We start from the raw sequence: 23,617 nt of genomic DNA, 5'->3' as shown, positions 1-23,617 counted from the left end.
ATACTATCAAGACAGTCACTGGAATCGTTACACAACTGAAGCTTGGACGACATCTCAGGTAGAGAGAAAGGGGGATTAATAGCCCCCTTGGCAGAGTAAAAGAAATGAGGACAGATTCAAGAAACTTAATACGGCGAGAATCTAGAGAAAGGTGGGGCCGTGTGCTTTCAAAACTAACATAACTACATAAAGCTTCAGCAACCAAGGAAGCATCAGCTACAAAATGGCCATCTAAAGAAAAAGCAGGAGCCTGAGGCAGGATATGCTTACCAGAGACTCTACGGATAAGGGACCAAAGTACTGAAATGGGAGTGTCCACTGAAATGCTAGAAACAAAAGACATCCAACAGTGGCATTTGGCTTGACGGATAGCACGGCAGAAGGCAGCAGATGCATGTTGAAATAGTAATAGAGTACGGGTGTGGTCCAGTGTAGATCGCTGACGACAGAAGCTTTTCCAGGCATCACGTTTAACAAGAAGGGCACATGCATTCAGGAGTCCACCCCGGCACAATTTTGGCTGTAGGAGGTCTGTTATTTCTAGGGATAGCAGTGAGGGCAGCTTCTAAAACCACCAAGAAAAAAGAAAGCTACTCGTGGGGAGAAGAAAAGGAGAAAGGAGGTAAAGAGGGGATCATAACAGAGGAAAATAAGCTTCGGTCAGCATCACGAAATTGCTAACGGGAGGACGGGGAACCGGAGAGAAAGACGTAAGGGAAAGCTTAATATGAAAGTGATCACTGAAAAGAGAGTCGTCAAGAACATACCAGTGGAAGTTAAGAGAAATAGAAGGAGAACAAAGAGACAGATCGATGCAAGAATAAGAACGAGTGCGAAAGTCAAAGTGAGTAGAAGAGCCAGTATTGAGCACGCAGAGATTGGAAGTAGAAAGAAACTGTTCAAAGAGGTGACCTCTGGGGGTGACCACTGAATCGCACCATAGGGTTTGCAGATGGAGTCTCCAAGTTGGAGAATCGGGGTAGGAAGGGAATGAAGTAAGGAGGAAAAGACAGTAAAATCAAAAGGAAGAGAAGGAGAGAAATAGAGAAAGCAGACAGTGACCCAGCAGTGAAGAAAAAGATGGGCGGAAGCATGAGGGATGGAGGAAGAAACCGAAAAGGGTTCAAAAGGAACAGTGTTATCGATAAGAAGAGCAGCAGAAGAAAGAGGAGGAGACCTGAGCAGAATAAAACCTGGAATAGGAACAAGAGAAGCAGGGAGAAAAGTTTCCTGGAGAGATATAAGAAGAGGATCATGAACGGATATAAGGTATCGTAATTAAGGACGATAGGATGAAAAACCGCGTATATTCCATTGCAGAAGGGCCATGAGGAGAAACATGAATTAAGTCAGGGAAAAAAGTGGCGGGAGCACAGGACGGTCAGGGAGAGAGTGCCCAGGAGGCATAAGGAGATCGGGACCGAAGGAATAGGAGAATAAGAAGAAACGGAAGTCACAGAGGGGGAAGGATGGACAGAGTTGGGGGAGGGGGAGGTACAGGTGGGGAAGGAGGAACGCGAGTAGGGGGAAGGGAGGAGGGAGGTGGATGCACTCGTCCACAGAAGCAAGGGAGGATATGGAGGAAGGACAGTGAAGGTAGGAGATGATATCATGAATGGTCTATGTGTCCGAGGGAGAAGAGATAATTTGGGTGAAGACTGTCAAGATGATCTGAGGGTGCTGACAGGTGGACAAGGGGGAGGAAGGGGAAAGGGGTGGGGAAGTTGAGCACGAGAAACGTTTGGAAGGCTAGACAGGAGAAGCTAAGGGAGAGAGACCATGGATGTGAGATGAGGAGGAAGCGCAAGCATGTGGACGTTTGCCTACCGGAAGAGAAGGGGATGAAGGAAAGGACCGAGAGCCTACAGAGGTAGAAGGAGGCGGGGGGGGGGGGAGACGAGGAACAAAGGAGGAAAGGAGATCAATCAGGAAGAAAAGCACGTGCAAAGAAAGAATTAGAGACAAGGACAGAGGCTGAGACATGAGGGAAGGCAGAGGATGGTGACTGGGAAGGCCTGGAGGAGGGGAAAGATGAAGGGACAGAAGAGTCTTGAACGGAAAAAAGAGGTGAAGAGAGGGAAGGATGAAGGAGAAGATGAGGCAGAGGGGATGGCAGGAGAGGGAGAGGGCAGGACTCCAGAAGGCCGAGAAACAAGAGACACCTGAATGATGAACGAGAGATTTGTGGACCCTGGGAGTAAGAGTCAGAGATAGAAAAACCACCAAGACGAGCCTCACGACAGGCTTCACGTAAGGAAAGTCTTAGCTGAGCTCGCACTTTAGCAACCTCGGATTCAAAATGAAACTCTGGGCATCCCTTATACAAAGCCAAGCGCTATTCACGGCAATTAGGACAGCACCGGGTAGTAATGGAACAAGCATCACTGGCATGACCAACCTGACCACACAGAGGGCAGGTGAGGGCAGACTTGCAAAACTTTGCAGGGTGTCCAAAACACCAACAAGACTGACACTGGCGTGGAGGAGGAAAATAATCCTGCACAGAATGGCGGATACCCCCAGTGATAACATAATTGGGGGGAGGGCAACTGTCAAAGAGTATACGGGCTATGTTCACTGACTGTTTGCGAAGAGTGGTCACAGGGAGTGTGGAACAGAGCACAGATGGAAGGTCACCAAGTTCAGAACTGAGGCGGACATCCTTTTCTGCAGAGATAGAAGTCCCTGAAGAATTTGAGACTCGCCATGAGAGGAGCTTGATCCTCAGATTGAACAATGATCAGTTGGGAGCCATCAGACCGGGAGTGGAAAGAAACGTCCTAGCCTACATGAGAACATGAGACAGTAACCGAAGGTGAAATTTTAGATCATCATTAACAAGAAGAGGCGGGCTAAAGAGGTCGGGTAGGGCAACAACAGAGGGACGGGGGCGAGAAGAGGAAGACACTGAGATGGTACAGGGAGCAGAGGTATGGGTTGCAGTAGAAAAAGTGGTCATGTAGGTGTAATAAAGCTTCATTTACTCACCCCTCCACCAACCATGGAGTCCAGCAATGGGAGGTCAGATGGCAGGGATAACACCACTGTAGACCCAGTGGTACTGAGTAAGTATACAGAGTTAACCACTGGAGGACCCGGACAAGGGTGACTCCAGGACGATAGGAGCCATCAGGCCCCCAGTGCCCACTTGACCCAAGCCTAACCAACGCATGACCAGCCGATAGACCTGGTCGGGCCAGACCAGATCGCCCATCTAGCCAGAAAAAGGGACGAAAGAAGTGTGTTGCTGGCTGGAGGGCGCAACGTGCAGCATCTCTCAACCACCAGGACTCTCGTATCCTAGCATTAAGGGACGCCACGCACGGCAAACACGTGGGGAGGCAACAGTTCTGCCTTAGATGACAAAATGGCGGAATGAGCAACACCACCAGGAGGCTCCCACTATCTGGTGATGTGACTGTCATAGAGGGGAAATAAAGGTGGGAAGAAACAGGAAATTTTCATGAAGAGAGCGAGGACAGATAATGAGAATAGGACAGTGAGGAAAGAGAGATTGGAGACAAATAGAGCCCCTTTTAGTCGCCTTCTACGATATAATGCAGGGGATACTGGGGAAGTATTTTTACCTCCCTTCCCCATGGGGTTCATACTAATAGAGGGAAAGTAAAGGCTGGAAAAAACACCAAAATATCAAGAAGAGAGGTAGGAGAGACGAGAAGAAGAGCGCAGTAAGGAGCAAAGGACTGGAGACAAAGGCCAATTTTAGTTGCCCCTTACAAGCAGGGATACTGAGGAAATATTCCTCCCCCCTCTCCTCAAGGAGGCTTAGGTGTGAAGACATGATTGACAAAGTTCTTAAGGTTACGCAATGAATGAATCTGCTTAAGCCTGAAAGTTTTGTCTTCACTCATACATTAACCGTACATTTCACGATCAAAGTAGCGTGAATTTACAGTAATATCTGTCCATCTATCTAACTGCTTACCTATTTGTCTATATATCTATCTATATTGTACTAATAACTGTTATGGAGATTTGCTCATACTGCAACTTGGTTAAGATCCCGATAAATATAAATTCATACCTCCGCCTAAGCTCCGGGGATACATCTGTTTACGTACTTCCTCTGGTCAGTGTCTTGTAACATATCGGACACTTAGTATTCTTCATACACTCCTCCAGTCCCCTCCTTCCTCTATCAGTCATTTATTTCATCTCACCGTAAGAGCTCATCATTGTTGGTATGTACTGATTATCTTGGTCTTAATGAGTGATCCCGGCAATTTACCCATCCGACGCCTCTTTCTTACCTTGTATATGAACGACTTGAATGCTTCCCATCAGTTGTAGGGCGGTTCCCTTGCCTTTACTGCTGGTCATCGCCATTAAAGCCCATCCACATTACTATCTGACCAGAAAATGCCTGAAAAACGAACGTGTACAAGCAGGAAGAACTGATAATTGAACACAGTCCCATCATCATTGCATCCAGTCAACTGTTTACAGCTCGCTTCATCACGATGCTTTGAAACTTGAGTTGCGTGCTCGGACACTACAGCTGCCCACTGACCAGTCAACCATCGTGTAGACCATCAATATACTTTGTCACTAAACTTCGCCTGCACCTTTTCCACTCGCCTCAATTCGCTCGTCAGAGGTGGCTCTCAGGATAATGTTATGGGCAATAATTATGTGCAAAGTCCTGTGCCCGTATTAATAAAAACTCCTAGGAGTAAAAGTTCCTCTCAAAGTGAAATTTGGCTCCTAACTTCTAAAAGTACTCCTAAAAGTTACTTTCAACTCCTAAGTTTACTCGTAAAATCGCTAAAAAATAAAAGTCCTCCACAAGGACTTTTAAGGAGTTAGGAGGGCTTTTAGTGACAGTAAACACAGTAACTGCGTCCCTCAAACACCAAGAGACAAGACAACATAGACCATGGCTGACCGACACCATCCACCACGCAGAAATTTTCGAGCTCGGAAGGATGAATTTATGGAATATGATGATCAAGAACTTGTAAGAAGGTACCGTTTCGATCGTGAGGGCATTCTGTTTATTACTGATTTAATAAGAGATGTACTGGAAAGGCCCACACATCGAAACCATCCTCTCACATCCGAGATGAAAGTGTTGATACTATTTAGGTACCTTGCAACTGGAAAAATGCAGCAGTGTAATTGTGATGACTTTGGACCATCACAGCCATCAGTGAGCAATGTGATAACGGAAACACTCTATGCTCTAACTGCTCCACACATTGTTATGAGGTTTGTGAAGGTCCCTCGTACACTCCCTCCGTCCAGTTTCTCTTTCTCCTGAATTTATCTGCAGCCGTGGAATCTTGAAATTGTGCCACTGTTGACGGTCATTGCACCATGTGCACACGATGCCCCGATGGTAGCAGGCACGATCAGCTGACCACACGATATGTTTACATTTTATCCATTTTATCGACATTTGTAACGAATCATAATATATGATCAAATAGATGTTGTTTCTATATATAAAAACTAGTTTTTCATTTTTAAACTACATACTGATGCTCTAAGGCTTTGTAATGGTAATTTTTAAAATATATTAAGCAGAGATCCTGTGTGTTGGTAACACTTCATGGTAGGAACGAAGTTACTACTACGAGTCCTCCTAGGAGGAACTTTTAGAAGCAACTCTCAGCTACAACCACTTTTAGTAGCAATTTTAGGAGTACTCCTAGACGTTTAATAATTATTAATACAGGCCTTGGTACATAAGAACATAAGAAGAGAGGATAACTGCAGTAGGCCGGTTGGCCCATGCTAGGCAGCTCCTAGAAGAGTAACTGAACTACTAGAATGAGATAAGGATAGCAAAGAAGAAGGCTCTTCCCCGCCCTCCAAACCCTCCAGCGGAAGCAGGCAGGAAGAAGTCAGAAAGAACACCACTCAGCTTAGAAAAACTGGCGTGAACATTTTGTAGGAAAGTGTGAAAGAAGAAAAAGAGACTATCATAGTGTAACCTGAAAAAGAGAAAAGAATGAATTAGTACTGGTTATAAGATATATTTTTTCTCTATACCCAACCTTTTACTTACCTTATGTTTATCAAGTCTATGATTAAAACTCTCAATGGAAGGGGCAGCAACTACATCACTAGGTAGCTTATTCCATTCGTCCGCTACTCTATTATCAAACCAATTTCTACATATTTCCTTACTAAAACGTAATTTTTGAAACCATTACTTCTAGTTCTGTCCTGTGTGCTGACTTTAACAACTTTGCTATTATTTCCCTTATTTCCTCTATCCACATAAACACCTCCATTAAGTCTCCCCATTCTCTACCCTTCTCTCTTGTGAGTGCAGATTTAGTCTTTTTAGTCTGTCTTCATATGACAGATTCCGAACATCGACAGAGTCTGACCTCAGTGCCATCCTTATCATTCATTCTTTTCATGTCAGAAGGAGGATTAATATCCGTTAACCACTGCATTCCTCATAGAAGGATATGCTCACCGACTGTCTATTATCATTTTTCCTGGCACACCAAAACTACCCAATACATCGTCAACCGTCAACCGAACACAATGTTAGGGTCAGAAACTGATCATTGTGGCCAACCTACCCCAAAGCACCTCCACCCCGGCACTGTGACAACATTGCTGCATGGCACGCATCTCCGGCAAAGCCTCCCACCCTCTCCTGCTGCTGTGATGTGGCTGCCTTGCAAGCTGTTTTACTAATTGTTACTTATTCCCAGTTTTAGATTATGATAAGATGGTTTGTGTGAATGTCATTACCCATCCATTTGCCATCCTTTATCCTTTCACTCCATCTATCCCTGACATATCATTACTCATTTCCACTTACTCACTCATGTGTACTCGCGTGTGAACCCATTAATATTCGTACCGTTGATCAACTCCTCTGTATCAACACTATCACTGCCAGTATTTTCAGATTCATAATAACAGCCATCGTTTACCCATTACCTCTCGGTTTTCAGCTACATCTGTTCCCCATAATGCTGAGCTTATTAAGTAAAGGATGAAAAGAAAATTAAAAATAAATTTTGACCAAAAAATCATCAATATTCTTTAAAGGAAAGTAAAAAAAAAAAATGATCGGAAAGATCATTGTTTCTTTGTTCTTTTGATGTTATACGCCGATGATCTGAGAGTAAGATGTTAGTTTTCATGGTGCATATAGAACTAGAATATACCGTAGTTTTATTTGGCACCCGACTCAATGTTCACGATTTATTTATTTTTTTTTATTTTTTTATTCCAAGATGACAGTTTTTGAAGACACTGAGCTGGATTAGCGCATTCTTAGTCTTAAAACCACATGACTACATCGAATGGAGAAGTGGACAGGTTATGAGAATTATTGGGAAGTTAAAGGGTACTTGTGAAAGGCGATAAATAATGTATCATAGACAACATGAATTCTACGCATATCCACAGGGTAAAACAGGTGTAGTTTGACGAAAAGATAGTTTTAAATAAAAACATTGATTAACATGAAAGATTGCTAATAACAGTTATGTGTAAGGGCAAACAGAAGCTAAAACTAGCTGAAGAGGCTTTTCAGGGGAGGCAAATATGTATTTAATTATTTTGAAAAAGAGATGATTGTCCTCTACCTGAAGTCAAACACCCCCTGATCTCAGATATCGGTGGATGATCTAACGCATCTTACCCACCTCAACGCACTCCTTTATCAGATGCAGCCTATTTCATAGACAATTTGTTAAATGGAAGCCAATTCACAGATTCTCGTTTAATGCAAACTAGTTCAGATGCAAGCCAGTTCAAAGATAATTTGTCAAATGTAAATGAGTTCACAGATAATACGTTGGTTGTAAACTGAATCATATTAATCTTAGACTATTGCAAACTAGTGCACAGATATTTCTGACAACGGTGAGTGTGTGTGCGGCAAGTGTCTGAGGTGTGGCTGGTACATGAAAGTCCGCTGCTGGTCCCTTATGGTTGGATATTTCTTTCGTCGTTTGCTCCTGGATCCTCTTGACTGAAACACTTTTCCCAAATGACGCCAAACTCCGAAGCGATGGCAGAAGTACTCAACAACGAGAAAGGCGACGCTGACCAAGCCGCCCATGAAGAGCAGCGCGAAGGCCGAGATGGTCTTGGAGAACCCTAGCTCGCGGAAGGAGGTGGCCGACCCGCAGTTGGCCTGGCCGTGGCCCCACCACTTGGCACGCAGCTTGGGCAGTATCCCGACGTCGGTGGCTCGCACGATGCTGGAGTGAATGGGAATGTAGAACATTTTTCTTGCTATATTTCAGCGATAAGCTTCAAAATATCACAAACTTTGTTTATACACCTGGTAAAATACAATTGTTATAATATTGGTGAAGTGTTGCAAAATAGCATTACTTGTTTGCAGTTGGTAATATACAATAAGTTCTTAGTTAATGTCGGTAATGTGTTTCAAAATATCACAACATTTTCCGTAAAACTGGTAGATTACGTTACTGGAAACTGAGGCAAAGTGTCAACACAGCTTTGTTAGGTAGCAATTTCTGTGGACTTAGCAGCAAAAAAGAACATAAAACAAGACTAAATCTCACGAGGACTTATTCAGTGGCATAAATATCAACTCTTTCACTGCAATTGATCCACTTAGGTATTAAATTCATGTTAAAATCAGATGAATTTGTTTAGCTGAAGGTAATCCCAACAGTCAAACACTTTAGAAATCCTAACAGTCAAACACTTAAGAAACTACCTAGAGAAACAGTTTCCTAATTCATATTATACTTAGGAATTGTATTAAAGCAGACATCGGATAAATTTTGTTTAATCACGAGATTATCTAGCTGTCAAAGAGTTAATGCGAAGGGATGATAATCAATTAAAGTTTGAAGCACAGGTAATGAACTGAATCTGCAGAAAGTTATGCTCAGTGATATGTGTTCATCGCGTGATATCGATTACGAGTGACATATGTCTGATACGGTAATGGTGGATAACGAACGAGGGAATATACGAGGCTGAGAGATGTGCTGAATGTAGGTATTTAAGAGAAAGACTTATGGAGCTAGTAAGAATATATATATATATATATCGTTTTCGTTTTCTTTTTCGTTTTTGAAGGCTCCAACATGCTTGCATGCGTCGGCCTTGGTCACCTAATTGCGGCTCTCCATGCTGCACAATCTATTGCAGCCTCCCTGTTCAGTCCCTTAACCCTGAGGTCACACTTAATGACCTTGTTCCACGCCTTTCTCGGTCTACCCCTCACAATCCCACCCCCAATATTAACACTTCTCACCTTCTGCACCCAATTATCATCCCCCATCCTCTCCACATGCCCAAACCATCTCAATCTACCTCTCCTCATCACAACACCAATACACTCCAGTCCCATCCTACCTCTCAACTCTTCCATCATCGACCAAGCCCCCCCAGCCTTGCACGCAGGGATGCACTGCACATCCACCTAATCATTGTCCTTTCTGTACGTCCGAGCCTGCGAATATCCTCCTTCTTTACTGCCCAGGTTTCACTACCATACAGCATTACACTCCTAACACATGCTGCATACAAAGACCACTTAGCACGTAGGGAGAGTCCTCTCAGTGTCAGGAGAAGCAACAGCTCCCTGAACGTTTTAACCACTTCTCATCCTAGCCACAGAGCTAGCTCCAGCCCCACCTCCAGCCAACAACATGTCTCCTAAATAACAAAACTCCTCCACACACTCGAGAGACTCACCAGCAAGTTCAGTCCTTTCACGCCTGACAATCTCCACCGACACGCCGCACACATAAAATCAGCATTATCTCGCAGTCTACCTCTGATACCACTACATTTCTTGTGCACCCATTTGTCACAAACACTACACAAGATGGAATTACCTCCCACGCCCTTGTGGCAAACTGCACATGGCCACTCTCCCTCGTCTTTGACAGTACCGCCACCAACCCTAGATATCATCACTTTTGTTTTATCTGCATTTACCCTTAAGCCCTTATGCCCCATACCATCTCTCACTTCCTAAATCTTTCCTCCGCCTCCCTTTCGTTCTCTGCAATCAACAGCAAATCATCAGCATACAACATCTCCCACGGGAGTCCGTTTTTGAAGTCACGTGAGAGGGCCTTAAGTACCATGGTAAACAACATGGGACTCAAAACTGATCCCTGATGCACACCTATGTTCACGGAAAACTCATCACTCAAATCTCCATTCACTCTTACCTGGATGCGAGCACCCACATACATAGCCATAACCACCCTAAGCAGCCACTCCTCCAAGCCAAGCTTTCTCATTGCCCACTTCACCACCTCTCTAGGGACTCTGTCAAAGGCCTTTTCCAAATCAACAAAAACAAAATACAGATCCCTTTTCTTCCCAATATATTTTTCCTGAAGCTGTCGAACAATGAATATGGCATCAGTGGTCCCTCTGTCTGGCATAAACCCAAACTGCATCTCATCAATATTCACTCTTTCTCTAATCATACCTTCTAGAACTCTCTCCATTACCTTCATTATCTGGTTTAAGAGCTTTATACCTCTATAATTTCCTCTTTCCAGGGCATCATCCTTCCCTTTATATACATTTACAATTACACTCTTCAACCAATCATCTGGGACAACACACTCATATATAACCATATTTATCAAGTAAGTGACCAACCTTACCTCTATATCGCCTGAGGCCTTCAACATTTCGGCAGTCAACCCCGACATACCTGCTGCCTTCCCCACCTGCATCCTGCCTATAGCCTCACTCACAGTAGCAGCGTCAATCAAAGGCCAAGGGCCAAACGCTGGACCTGCCGGCTCCAAACCTTCCCTGTCCAAGTCAGACTCCTCATTCAACAACCGGTTATAATGCTCTCTCCATGCATCTTTAATATCATCATTGTTCACCTCTACCCTTCCTTCATCATTCTTCACACACTGCTCACATATAATATCCCAATTATCCCTCTTCATCTGATTTGCCACCTTAAATATCATATTTTTCCTTTCCCCATGATTTAAGTTATCAAGTAAAAGTCTCTGCGACTCAGACTTTGCCCTGTATGCCTCTCTTCTAGCCCTACGCTTGGCAGCCAAGTATTCCTCCTCGTTACCACCCTTCTTCCATTCCCGGAAAAGCCTTCTTTTCTCCTTAACTGCAGCTTCTACACCCTCATCCCACCACCAAGTTCCTTTATGTCTTGGTGGGCCTCTAATCCAACAGCATATTACATTAGTAACTCTCAAGAGGTTGTTCTTGAGGGCTCTGTACTGTTCATTAACGCCTCTGTCTACGGCTCCCTGTTCAGCCACCACTCTCCTCATCTCGCTGTAGAAGGCATCCCTTACTGCTTGGTTTTCCAGCTTCCATATTTTCCTCCTGGGTACATAAGTCCTCTTTTTCATCACTCGTTCCTTAAGCACCATATCACAAATCAATAGTTTGTGCTGCTGCACACACTCCTCACTTCCTATAACTTTAATATCCCTCACTAACCTCCTATCAGCCCTCCTAACCAGAAAATAATCTATCTGACTGCTATTTCCCCCAGACTCATACGTAATTACCCTACTTTCCCTTTTCGTAAAATGTGTGTCGCACACAATCATGTTTGTTGCCTCCCCAAACTCGAGTATCCTTTCCCCTTCCGCATTCCCTATACTATACGCACATCCTCCATGTACTCCTTCATAACCTTGAGCTGCTTCACCTACATGACCATTTAAGTTCCCTCCCAAAACCACTCTCTCATCATCCCGCATACCACCTACTACTCGTATTAAGTCATCCCAAAATCCATCTTTCTCTACTTCATCCAAGTCTGCCTGTGGAGCATATGCCGATATATATATATATATATATATATATATATATATATATATATATATATATATATATATATATATATATATATATATATATATATATATATATATATATATATATATATATATATATATATAGATATATAGATATATATATAGATAGATAGATAGATAGATAGATAGATAGATAGATAGATATTTTAATGTGTCCGACTCTGGGCAAAGGCTTCAGGGCCTATATCTCGGGGGCAGTAGCCTATCCCAAGGCCCAGTAGTCCTCCTACACCTCCACATGTCACCACTTCGGCGCTAACACTCATCGTCCACATTGAATACATACTAGGGCTGTCTCATACAGGGCTGGTGTATTGGTATTACCGGGGGTATTTTTACGACATGTCGGCCGGTCATCTGGTAGATCAGGAAAGCCTGCTTTTTATGAAATTCAGATCCTAAAACTGTTCCCCGCCCCAGCCGGGATTCGAACCTGGGTCCATCAGGACTGCAGGCCGCCTGCCTCTCTACCGACTCAGCCACCGCCTCCACCAACCAGAATTTTCACTACCAATATCCTATCGCTTACTCTCATAACATTCATAACATATTCCACCCATTTCTCTGCAACCATCACACCAGCACCCCCATATCCGCCTGTCCCCCCCCCCCTGCCAAAACAACTTATAGCAACAGTCCTTCCCAACAATCTTTCTGGCTGATCCACCCCTGTACCGGACTTCCTGCAAACACGCCACATCCACCCACCTCCTACTGAATGCCTCAACGACTTCCCCCGCTCTTCCCCTCAAACTTCCCACATTCCATGAACCCACCCTCATCCCCATGGGCGATTTAATGTCCTCAGGCTTGCTTTGAAACTTATTTTTAGTCATAGTCAGTATTAATAAAGGGGGTGGACATACCACAGGCCCCACTCACTGCACAGTCCCAGGTCCAGGCAATGGACCTGGGACTACCAGCCCATCAGCTTACCAGTTGCTGTGGTAGAGGCCTCGGGGCACCCCGCCAGGACAGCTGCAGGGACACCCTCCAAGCGCGCCTTGGCACTGCAACTGTCCCGCCATTATACACCCACTGATAGGGCAGCCTCCTTGGGCGCTACTCTCAGGTTCGGACCCCTCTCTATTGGGCGGAAGCGGCAGCCTGGGAACCGCAATGCCCTGTACCCTCTAGCACAGGTTCGAGTCCCATCTCGCCCTGGACCCATGATCTGTGCCGGCAGAACCCCCGTCACGCCTCCCCCCAAAAGGCCGCCACTAGGTAGCGGCCTAGCGGGGGCAAAGTTTTCTGGCCGCATGACCCTGCTGGCGCCAACCCCTGTAACGTAGTGGGATACGTTGTGTGAAATGTAAAGTGCGTGTGGTGTAGTGCATAAAATTGAGGAAATGTTTGTGAATATATATATATATATATATACGCATGATTGGACTGAACTGACTAATACTGAAAAATACTCGTAATTGGAATGAAGGAAGGACAAAAATATACACACGATGGAAAAAAGACGGAATAACTGAAAACTCACTAAGCAGATAGGACGTTTGCGTAGGAGAGGCCTTTCCTGTAGCCGAGGTAGAGGTACTCAGTGAAGTAGTCTTGTCCCACCCAAGTATAGGAGCAGTTACCCTTCAGCAGGTAGTCGATGGTGCTCTGTAGCTGGAGCAACCCAACCTTACGCTGCCAAATATAAATGGAATGCAACAATTTATATATCATCAGATAAATAAACAAATACATAAAACAGGTGTACCTGAAATTATATTAATGTGAAATCTGATGAAAACTATATATATATATATATATATATATATATATATATATATATATATATATATATATATATATATATAGATATTTATCTATCTATCTATCTATCTATCTATATATATCTATATCTATATCTATCTATCTATCTATCTATCTATCTATCTATCTATATAGATAGATAGATATAGATATATAGATATAGATATAGATATATATAATTTCCTGTGGCACCCCACGGGATGCATAGGGCCTCGATGAACTCTCTCTACCAATATTTCTCTTGCCATCTCCTTCAGGTCCCACCAACATTCCTCTCCTGCTTCTTTTTTCATTGTCCTCAACCAGGTTTCCCTCGGCCTACCTCTACCTCTTCTTCCTCTAGCAGTCCACTCTGGCACATCCTGTATTAAACTGCCTTCTTTTCTGTATATGTGCCTCAGTCACTTCCAGCGAGACAGTCTCACATATTCATTAACTGGTTCCACTCTCGTAATATCCCTCACTCTTTCATTTGTAACTCTGTCATGCCACTTTACCCCAAGAATCCATCTCAGTATTTTATTCTCAAATCTTAATACTTTCTGATCTGTTGCAATTGTACTGTACCATGACTCATGCCCATAAATTAAAATTGGTCTAACCATGGACCTGTAAATTTTCACTTTAGTATGTACCGAAAGCATATTATTATTCCAAACAGATTTCAACATTCCAACAGCTCGCCAAGCTTGTCTAATCCTCTCCTCAATTTCATTGTTTAATGATCCATTAGATGATACAATCGTTCCCAGATATTTAAAGTTTTCTACATTCTTCACCACATTATTCCAAATTACACAATCGATTTGGTTCTCTACGTTCATATTAATAATTTCAGTCTTTCCACAATTGATTACCAATCCCACTTTTTCTCCTTCCTCCACCAGACAATCAAGCACCCTCTGCATCTCGTAAATACTTCCGCAAATCAGTACAATATCATTAGCATAGTCCAAATCTATCAGCTTCTTATTATCTTTCCAGTTAATTCCTGCACCTGTTCTCCTTACAATCTTTCTCATAACATAATCCATAACCAAAACAAACAGCAATGGCGAAAGAACTCCTACTTATATATATATATATATATATATATATATATATATATATATATATATATATATATATATATATATATATATATATATATATATATATATATATATATATATATATATATATATATATATATATATATATATATATATATATATATATATATATATATATATATATATGTATATATATATATATATATATATATATATATATATATATATATATATATATATATATGTATATATATATATATATATATATATATATATATATATATAATGATGTGTGTGTGTGTGTGTGTGTGTGTGTGTGTGTGTATGTGTGTGTGTGTGTTTGTGTAATTCAATCCTTTATTCTCCCATAAGGAGTCTAAGGATCCGTGGCTAGCCTAATCAGTAAAAACATATTTTGAAATGGCCAGGTGCTCGTTCCTGAGCATTATCATGTGGGAAATGTGCTCAGGTATCTCAGAATGAATGAGTACTGAATTTGGCTTTATTTTCGTTAATTCTCGTCTGGACAGAATACATTTTGCTGAGTCTAATCTTTTGTTTCCTTCTATTTTATGAAGAAAATTATAAACCCAAACCTTCCTTCTTATTGCGACCCGTGAAGGTCACATCCAATGGGAGCGCTTTCATTCTTTAGAGTCACACTAGCCATCATGCTTTTAATTGCTTGTTAAGCGATTGCCACTCAACGCAGAGAATGGTTTCCTGGGTTATAGGAAGTAATACTTTTAAGGAGACACAAGTAATACGTAAGAGAATATTATGAAGTAATACGAAAAAACAGTGATGGGAAAGACGTTCTACAAAATCTTCTGCCAAGGAGAATACGGATAAAAGAAAGGATAATGCCATCAAGACCGATTCTTGCTGCATCACATGTAAGGATAAAGTAATTTGCTCCCTTCTAAATTATTGTTTCTCTAAGTGTTCACCGTAGAAATTCTTTTGCGTGCTCCCATAAAAGAGATCTGTATTTAATTTGAGCATTTGTAATACAGGTATTGTCAGTATAATAAGTATTGGTAAGGAGTGTGTACCGGAAGAAATCGTTAAATTAAAGCCACAGAAATTTCTTTGGCCAGATGAAATAATGTATAGAATATTGAATGGCGTATATAAGACTTATCTCAACCGTTTACCATACTTTTTAATGTAATAACCACTAAACATGGGAGCAATACTAGACATATGGAAAACATAGAACGTACTAACTTTTTTTCAGAGGGGGATTGGTCGGTAATCTCAAGTTATATTTCGATAAGCTTTACATCAACAGTAGGAAAACTATAAAGTAAAAAAAAAAAGTTAGAGAAGAATTGAAGAGTTTCAGTTTTGCAGATTGGGTTCACGAAAGGTCGATTCTATCTTAAGAATTAGTAACCATCTACCTCTGAGGTGTCTGCGGCCCCAGATGGAGAAAAAACACAACGTTACGTACCTCGACTTCAGCAAACCTTTGATAAAGCTCTTGCTTTTTTTTTTTTAATTATTAATATTATAACACAACCAACCAACCGATTCCAAGTACCTTAACAAATACTTATCTGACAAACAAATCGCCATATCATCATCATCATCATCCATTCTAAATATTAAAAGTAACAATTGTTGAAACTAAACATTCATAGTGATAAGGGTACAGGTTTCCTTTCCCATCTGGTTAGTCTCTTCAGTGATATAATGTGCGTTTGTTATGGATCTCCGTTCTCAGTGTGAACATGGAAAACCTGGATGATGATGATGGTGGTTGTGGTGATGATAATTTTTCGTTATATCGGCCTCTTCCTCCCCCCCCCCTCAAAAAAAAAAAAAACGAGACAATACATTTTTTTTTTCTATATTTCTGCATAATTATGGGGGTGAAAGACACACCCGTATGCTCATCACCTATGGAGGTTCTCTAACACCTCTTTCTTAGGCGTTTTCGGCATATGTCAAGTTTACATTATTTTGCATGTTATTTATGTAATCTACATCCAATTAAAAATACAAGAATAGCACACGAGAGAATGTTAAGTAGTATGCAAAATAAATCGCTAAGGAAGAGATGCTAGAAAGTCTTCCAAGCTGACAAGAATACGCAGGACGTGCTCAGACCCACCTTGGATTTCACCATTCGTCTGAGGCCCCCGATGTCTGTTTTGTAGAGCAGGGATGGGTCGGCCTGTATGCGCGAGTACAGCAGCTGCAGGCCTCGATCTCGCGAACTCTGGTTCGGAGACAGGTTTTGTATTCTTGATTATACTCTTTTTATTTTACCTTGGCCCAGATCCTCCTCTTTTTGCAGCTTATTCCACGTAGCTCAGCGGCAGAGAAGGACAATACCACGGTTCTACACCTTTCCTTTAGCTCTTCTTCGTGAAGAGTACAAGATTCTAGAGTTTATCTGTTGTTATAATTCATCATTCAGGATCGGGAGATGGCAATTTTAGGTCGCTAGAGTAAAAAGAGCACAGTTTGGGGCAATGTACACAAGATCAAAAGAGTATCGGGCAGGAGAGGCCCAGTGATATCCTAAATGATCGAGATAATGCGTTATGTGTCAATACTCATCTGTTATCATCTGAATGCATTATTTGTTTACAATGTCGTCCACAGATGTCACAGTCAAGCGATATGTGACACACCCATGAAACAAGAAAGCAGGTTTACCAACATAGGGTAGAGTCATCAGACATCTTCCAGAGACTGTCGTCTGTGGTGTCAGATTCATTCACGTGAAGTGTGCACCGATTCTTTTTTGAGCGAGAGTACAGAGAGAAGACAAATACCCAGCTCCTGCAAAGCCACTTAGTTTAATTCCCGTCTTGTCTTTTTCCCGATGTCCACCGTGAAGTCAAGGCCTACTCAAAATAAACTAATACTAAATTCAAGTACAACAACAGGTGCTGTGGTGGCCCCACAACTTGAGAGCTGAATATTCTGCATGACTTTGGAAATCTACGGCGTATTGGGCACACACTCTTATGCTCCTTATTTTTCTCAGCCGAACAGTATTTGTTAAGCTGAGGAAGGTTTGCTATGCGTCACTTCCCAAGGATGATTCTTTTTTATGTGTCAGGGAAGATAGTGATGGACATGGCCTATGTGTGAGGCTGCAGTGGAATATCAGACCAACTTCTGTCCCTGACTGCACAGAGTCACGTGTATCTTTCCAACTTTCGACGCATACATAACGAGAAAATCGAACCATTATTATGAAACACACACTAGTATAGATAAGAGTTTTCACTGTATTTTGCCACCTATAAATTTTCTTCAGACAAAACTGGGAGGGTATTTGTTTCTTTGACTGTATACCTAAAAAATCTATACTTGCATGTCACACACTTTTAAAAAGCAGAGTAGTAGTATACTACGTTTTCTAGACAGGGACTGGAGAAGGAAGGGCAAAACAACATTATATATAATGTAAAAGACGAAAAAAAGCAGGCAGATAAGGACAAATGACCTAAGGAGACATTGGACAGCTGTGTAAATAAAGATAATATAGAACGGGATTATCTGTTTGTCCCTCCGTCCGTCTCTCTCTCTCTCTCTCTCTCTCTCTCCCCACCTACCTCCATAGCTGTAATGTATGACGTGCCGACTTGTGTTATGATCTGGTAGTCGGCGGTGGTGAGGGCCTCCAGGAGCGTGTTGAAGGGGGGCTGTGTGTTGACAACGGCCAGCTGTGAGGTGAGGCGGGCTGTGTAGGATGTATACACCAGCACCGACCCCACCCACACTGAGAGGAACACCAGGCGCCCTCGAGCACACCCTGGCTCTACCTCCGATCCTATGGGGAGAAGGGATGTGGAGATAATAATGGAATGGGGAAAATTTATGATACTGATTGTGGCACAGAGTAAAGGGAGGTATGAACTGACAGAATGCATATATATACTGTATATGGCTTATCAGACTTGTCTCCTAATGAAGCTTAAGGCAGTTTCGCATCAGCGGTTATTCTATCAACACTTCCCAGGAAACTCGGTCTTGGCGGCCACTTTTTTGGGTGTTGCTTGCGACTTTCCTCGGCAGTTCTGACTGCTATGACCCATGTTACAGCTTTTCTTGAAAGGTTGCCAACAGAATATCACCAGGATGAAGTTGCCAGGGAAAGTTGCCAGAATACCGATGGTGAGATACTGGCCTTAGCTTAAAAAAAAAAAAAAAAAAAAAAAAAATCTTATACTGATATTTGTCATTATGCAGAATCCCGTGCAGGTTAAGTACACAGCTAAGCACCGTAATGTAGCTGGCATGGGAATTTCGTAACTCTTCCTCATCTGCTATTAACTGAGTTTATTACACCTCATAATTCTGCACATTATTGATGCAAACTTTGTCGATACTAGTAACAGTGTGTAAGGCCATAGCAAGCTGTAAGATTAATAGCAAATCGCTACGGAAGAGGTGTTACTAAAGTTTCAGTTCCATTTACAGTATGACTCTGAGCAGTGCTTTAACCTCCACCTCCCTAGTGTCTCACCCTGCTGAGCGAAGGCCCCTGCGAAAGAGAATAGGTAGTTGTAGACGGTGAGCTGAGGGGAAGATCGTGCCACCATCACCACACCAACGCCCATCGCCACCCATATCCCGCCCAGAGCCATCCACACATGCCTTAGTGAAGAGAAGATCACGGGAACACAAAAGAAGGAAAAGGTCAGGAGATAGCAGGAGAAGAAGACAAGAAACAATGAAAAGATAAAAGAGAATTAAATATTATGATCAATGAACGAATGTCATTAATTCCTTTGACGTCGGTGACACTTGTTTAATTTTCCTCGGTTCCATGTCAATTCAACCCCTGATGAACTAAACCCCAGTCAACTCAACCCCAGTCAACTCAACCCCAGTCAACTCAACCTCCGTCAACTCAACCCCCGTCAACTCAACCCCCGTCAACTCAACCCTAGTCAACTCAACCCCAGTCAACTCAACCCTAGTCAACTCAACCCCAGTCAACTCAACCCTAGTCAACTCAACCCCAGTCAACTCAACCCCCGTCAACTCAACCCCCGTCAACTCAACCCCCGTCAACTCAACCCCCGTCAACTCAACCCTAGTCGACTCAACCCCAGTCAACTAAACCCCCGTCAACTCAACCCCACTCAACTCAACCCCGGTCAACTCAACCCTAGTCAACTCAACCTCAGTGAACTCAACCCCAGTCAACACAACCCATGGTCAATTCAACCAAGGTCAACTCAACCCAACCCCAGTCAACTCAACTCCGGTCAAGTCAACCCAAGGTCAACTCAACCCCAGTTAACTCAACCCAAGGTCAACTCAACCCCAGTCAACTCAACCCATGGTCAATTCAACCTCGGTCAACTCAACCCAACCCTAGTCAACTCAACTCAAGGTCAACTCAACCCCAGTCAACTCAACCCCAGTCAACTCAACCCCGGTCAACTCAACCCATGGACTACTCAGTCCATGGCCAACTCAACCCCAAACAACCCAACCCCAGTCAACTCAACCTATGGTCAACTAAACCAGTCAGTCCAACCCCGGTCAATTCAACCCATGTAAATTTAACCCCGGTGAACTCAGCTCACGATAAACTAAACATGTCATACTGTGTTCCAAATATCGAACATATGTTTGAGCTATATATTTTTTGCAAAGTTAAGCTTGCTCAAGTCTTTATATTTAATGCAAACAATAGGATGAAAAGTAAGTGAAGTAAGCAAAAAATCCATTCTGGTGTAGCTAGTTGCGAAAACAACATTAGCACTGCTTTTTTTTTTTTTTATAATGCTAGGAAGAAGGAACCAAAGGCCACAAGCCTGCAATAACTGTTCCTTCCAAGAGAAAAACAAAATACAAGAGAGAACCAAATTCAAGATCTGATCATTTCGAGATACCTGGATTCATTGAAAGACTGGAGATCATAGCTAGCAGTAAATACAGACAGAGGGAGACAGTTCCAGAGTTGACCTGTTGCATATAATGAAGGACTGGGAGTAACGGATAACTACTGCATTAGAGAGTTGGACAGAAAAGGGATAGGAGTTTGTTGCTAGACGGGTGCTACGTGCCCGTCATAGAGGTGGAGGAATCCAAGGAGACAGTTCAAAGGAGCAGTGACCATTGAAGCAGCGATAGAAAAGAGATAAAGATGCAACAGTGCGGCGAAGAGACAGAGGTTGGAGGGAGCCAGTAAGAGGAGGAGAGTCAATGAGACGAAAAGCCTTCAACTTCACCCTATTGAGAAGAGCTGTATGTGGAGAGCCTCCCCAAACATAAGAGTCGTACGCCACTCAGGAGCGGATAAAACCCATGTATAGAGTTAACAATTGTGCAGGGGTAAAGAAGGAACGGAGTCGGCGTAGCACACATAATCTCTTGGAAGCAGATTTTACAAGAGATGTAATATGAACTTTCCAAGATAAGTCCCGAGTGAATGAATCCCCAAGCATGTTCAAGGATGAGGCAGGATTAAGCTGAATATTATTAAACATTAATAGTTACACCTGCGGAAGATTTTGTCGGGTTGATAAGTGTAAGAACTGAGTCTTTGATGCATTAAAAACAACAAGATTATTTTTACCCCAGTCAGAGCTATAAGCCAATTCAGACATTAGATGTGCCATAGCCTCATCCCTTGTTTGTTGAAGTAACTGCTGAGATGGACGTTGCGGGAACCGAATAGAAAGGTGAAGGGTGGAGTCATCAGCATACAAGTGGATAAGGTTAGATGTACAGCTTAGAAGGACATTGATGAATAAAAGGAAGAGATTTGGTGATAGGACAGAGCCCTGAGGAACACCAGTGTTGATAGATCTAGGAGAAGAACGATGGCCGTCTACAACAGCAGCTATAGAATGACCAGAAAGGAAGCTATAGAAGAAGGCGCAGACAGAAGGATATAAACCATAAGAGGGCAGTTTGGAAATTAAAGATTTAGGCCAGACTCGATCGAAAGCCTTTGAGATGTCAAATGCAATGGCAAAGCTTTCTCCAAAGTCCCGAAAGGAGGATGACCAGGAGTCTGAAAGGTAGGTGAGAAGATCGCCAGTGGAGCGTCCCTGACGGAACCCATACTGACGATCAGAAAGAAGGTTGTGATAGGAAAGATGCTTTAAAAATTTTCTATTAAGAATTGACTTGAAAACTTTTGAGATACAAGATGTTAAAGCAATTGGACGATAGTTAGAGGGTTGGGAATGGTCACCCTTCTTTGGGACTGGCTGAATGAGAGCAAATTTCCAGCAAGAAGAAAAGGTACAAGTTGATAGACAAAGATGAAACAGTTTACCTAGGCAGGGTGTAAGCACAGAAGCACAGTTCTTGAGGACAACATGAGGGACTTCATCAGGCCCATATGCCTTGTAAGTATTGCGGCCTGTGATGGCAGAAAATACAGCAACTGAAGAAATTTTAATGTCAGCCATGAGGAAGTTAGAGGGGTGGGAGTGATGGAGGAACAGGCACTGGAATTATTTAAGGTGGAATTGGAGAAGAAAGTCTGAGTGAAGAGATTTGCTTTATCAGTAGAAGAAATAGCTACAGAGCCATCAGAGCAGAAAAGAGGTTGGAAGGATGATGACATAAAGTTGTTAGAAGTGTTTTTGGCAAGGTGCCAGAAGGAGCGGGAAGAATTCGAGTTGGAGAGTTGAGAGCATTTAGTGCGGATGAACTTATTTTTAGCAGAGTGAACAGACTTAGCACGATTCCGGTCAGAAACGTAAAAAAGATGTGATTCAGGGGTGGGTTGGCTCCGGTCCCTTTTACAGGCCCTGTCCTTGTTGTGGACAGCATTAGAACAAGCGTGGTTAAACTAAGGCATTTGCATTAGTCAGAGGATATGAGAAGGGAATGTATGCTTCCAAGCCTGAGAGCATAACCTCTGTAATGTGCAGGGCACACCCAGATGGCTCCCGGCCATGGAAGCAATAATCATTCCGGGGAAAATCAATGAAGTACTGCCTGACGGCCTCCCAATCCACAGCTCCAAAGCGCCGCAGACGACGTTTCTTTGGAGGGTCCACAAGCCCTACCGGAGCGATAGGACAGGTTTAGGTAATAAAGGTGTGATTGGAGGAGCCTAACAGAGAGAAAAGATTAACAGTGTTAGCAGAAGGATTAGTTGTAAGGAGGAGGTCATGTATGTTGTAGCTCTCTCCAAGGCGGTCAGGGATACGGGTAGGGTGCTGTACAAGCTGCTCTAGGTCATTAAGGATAGAAAAGGTGTAGGCTTGTTCATCAAGTGGATCAGTGAAAGGAGAGGAGAGCCAAAGGTGGTGGTGAACATTGAAATATCCCTGAATGGAGATTTCAGAGAAAGGAGAAATGGATAGAATGTGTTCCATCGTAGAAGTAAGATAGTCAGAGAATTTTTCATAGTCAGTAGAGTAGGGGATAAGTAAACAGCGCAGATATATTTAGTCAGAGAATGACAGGAGACCCGAAGCCAGAGTGTAGAGAATTCAGAAGAATCTCGTTCAGAAACACGAGAGCAAGATAAGTCGTTGTGTATATATACACAACAGCCACCTTTGGCTTTGACATGAGTATACAGAAAGTAGAAGGATACAGAAAAGGGTTTGGTGTAAGTTGCCTCAGACATCTGAGTCTCAGTTATGAAAAGAAGGTGAGGTTTAGAGGAGGGGAGGTGGTGCTCAACAGAGAGAAAGTTAAAGGAAAAGCCGCGAATGTTGCAGAAATGAAGAAGAAGTGAGTGAGACAGTGGTTCCAGGCAGCCCGAGTCGTCACCTGGAGAGGGGCGGATGGTGGGGGCATTTATGGTCCCCTCCCTGGGGACTCCGAGGCTATGTGTTGAGAAGCCATGATTTGTTACTGAATTTTGGAAAAGAAAGTGCAGTGCATACTGTGCATGTAGTTTGGTGTTGATGGAGAAACTTGTATTGGAGAGCATGCTGGCCTACTCTCTGTGTTACTGAGACACTGAAAAAGTTCAGCAAAGGGGATGGTCAGGAACTAGTCTCGAGGGCTGATGAAACGGGAGCACCA

General features: G+C 42.8%; 1 protein-coding gene across 1 annotated transcript; it reads right to left on the bottom strand.

The window, feature by feature from the left end:
- Positions 1–7,834: 7,834 nt before the first annotated feature.
- On the bottom strand, positions 7,835–19,248 carry LOC145404694 (glutamate receptor 3-like). Its single transcript, XM_080276247.1, has 5 exons — positions 19,128–19,248; positions 18,214–18,431; positions 16,755–16,862; positions 13,303–13,454; positions 7,835–8,201 (listed from the first exon to the last, which is right to left on the bottom strand). The coding sequence occupies exons 1-5, from the start codon at positions 19,246–19,248 to the stop codon at positions 7,835–7,837; spliced, it is 966 nt and encodes a 321-aa protein (XP_080132373.1).
- Between the last annotated feature and the right edge of the window lie 4,369 nt (positions 19,249–23,617).

This window comes from Coenobita brevimanus, chromosome 64 (genome assembly GCF_032717465.1).
Source record: "Coenobita brevimanus isolate Jiangsu-jjx chromosome 64, ASM3271746v2, whole genome shotgun sequence".
Lineage (NCBI taxonomy): Eukaryota > Metazoa > Arthropoda > Malacostraca > Decapoda > Coenobitidae > Coenobita > Coenobita brevimanus.
This window is presented reverse-complemented; position numbering and strand designations above follow the sequence as displayed.

Excerpts from the sequence above, each read along its gene's own strand:
- LOC145404694 (XM_080276247.1), bottom strand. The coding sequence starts at position 19,248 with ATGGCTCTGGGCGGGATATGGGTGGCGATGGGCGTTGGTGTGGTGATG. Across the intron at positions 16,863-18,213 it reads CATACATTACAGCTATGGAG|AGTTCGCGAGATCGAGGCCT; the intron begins GTAGGTGGGGAG and ends TCTCCGAACCAG. Across the intron at positions 8,202-13,302 it reads GCAAACGTCCTATCTGCTTA|CATCGTGCGAGCCACCGACG; the intron begins GTGAGTTTTCAG and ends CATTCACTCCAG.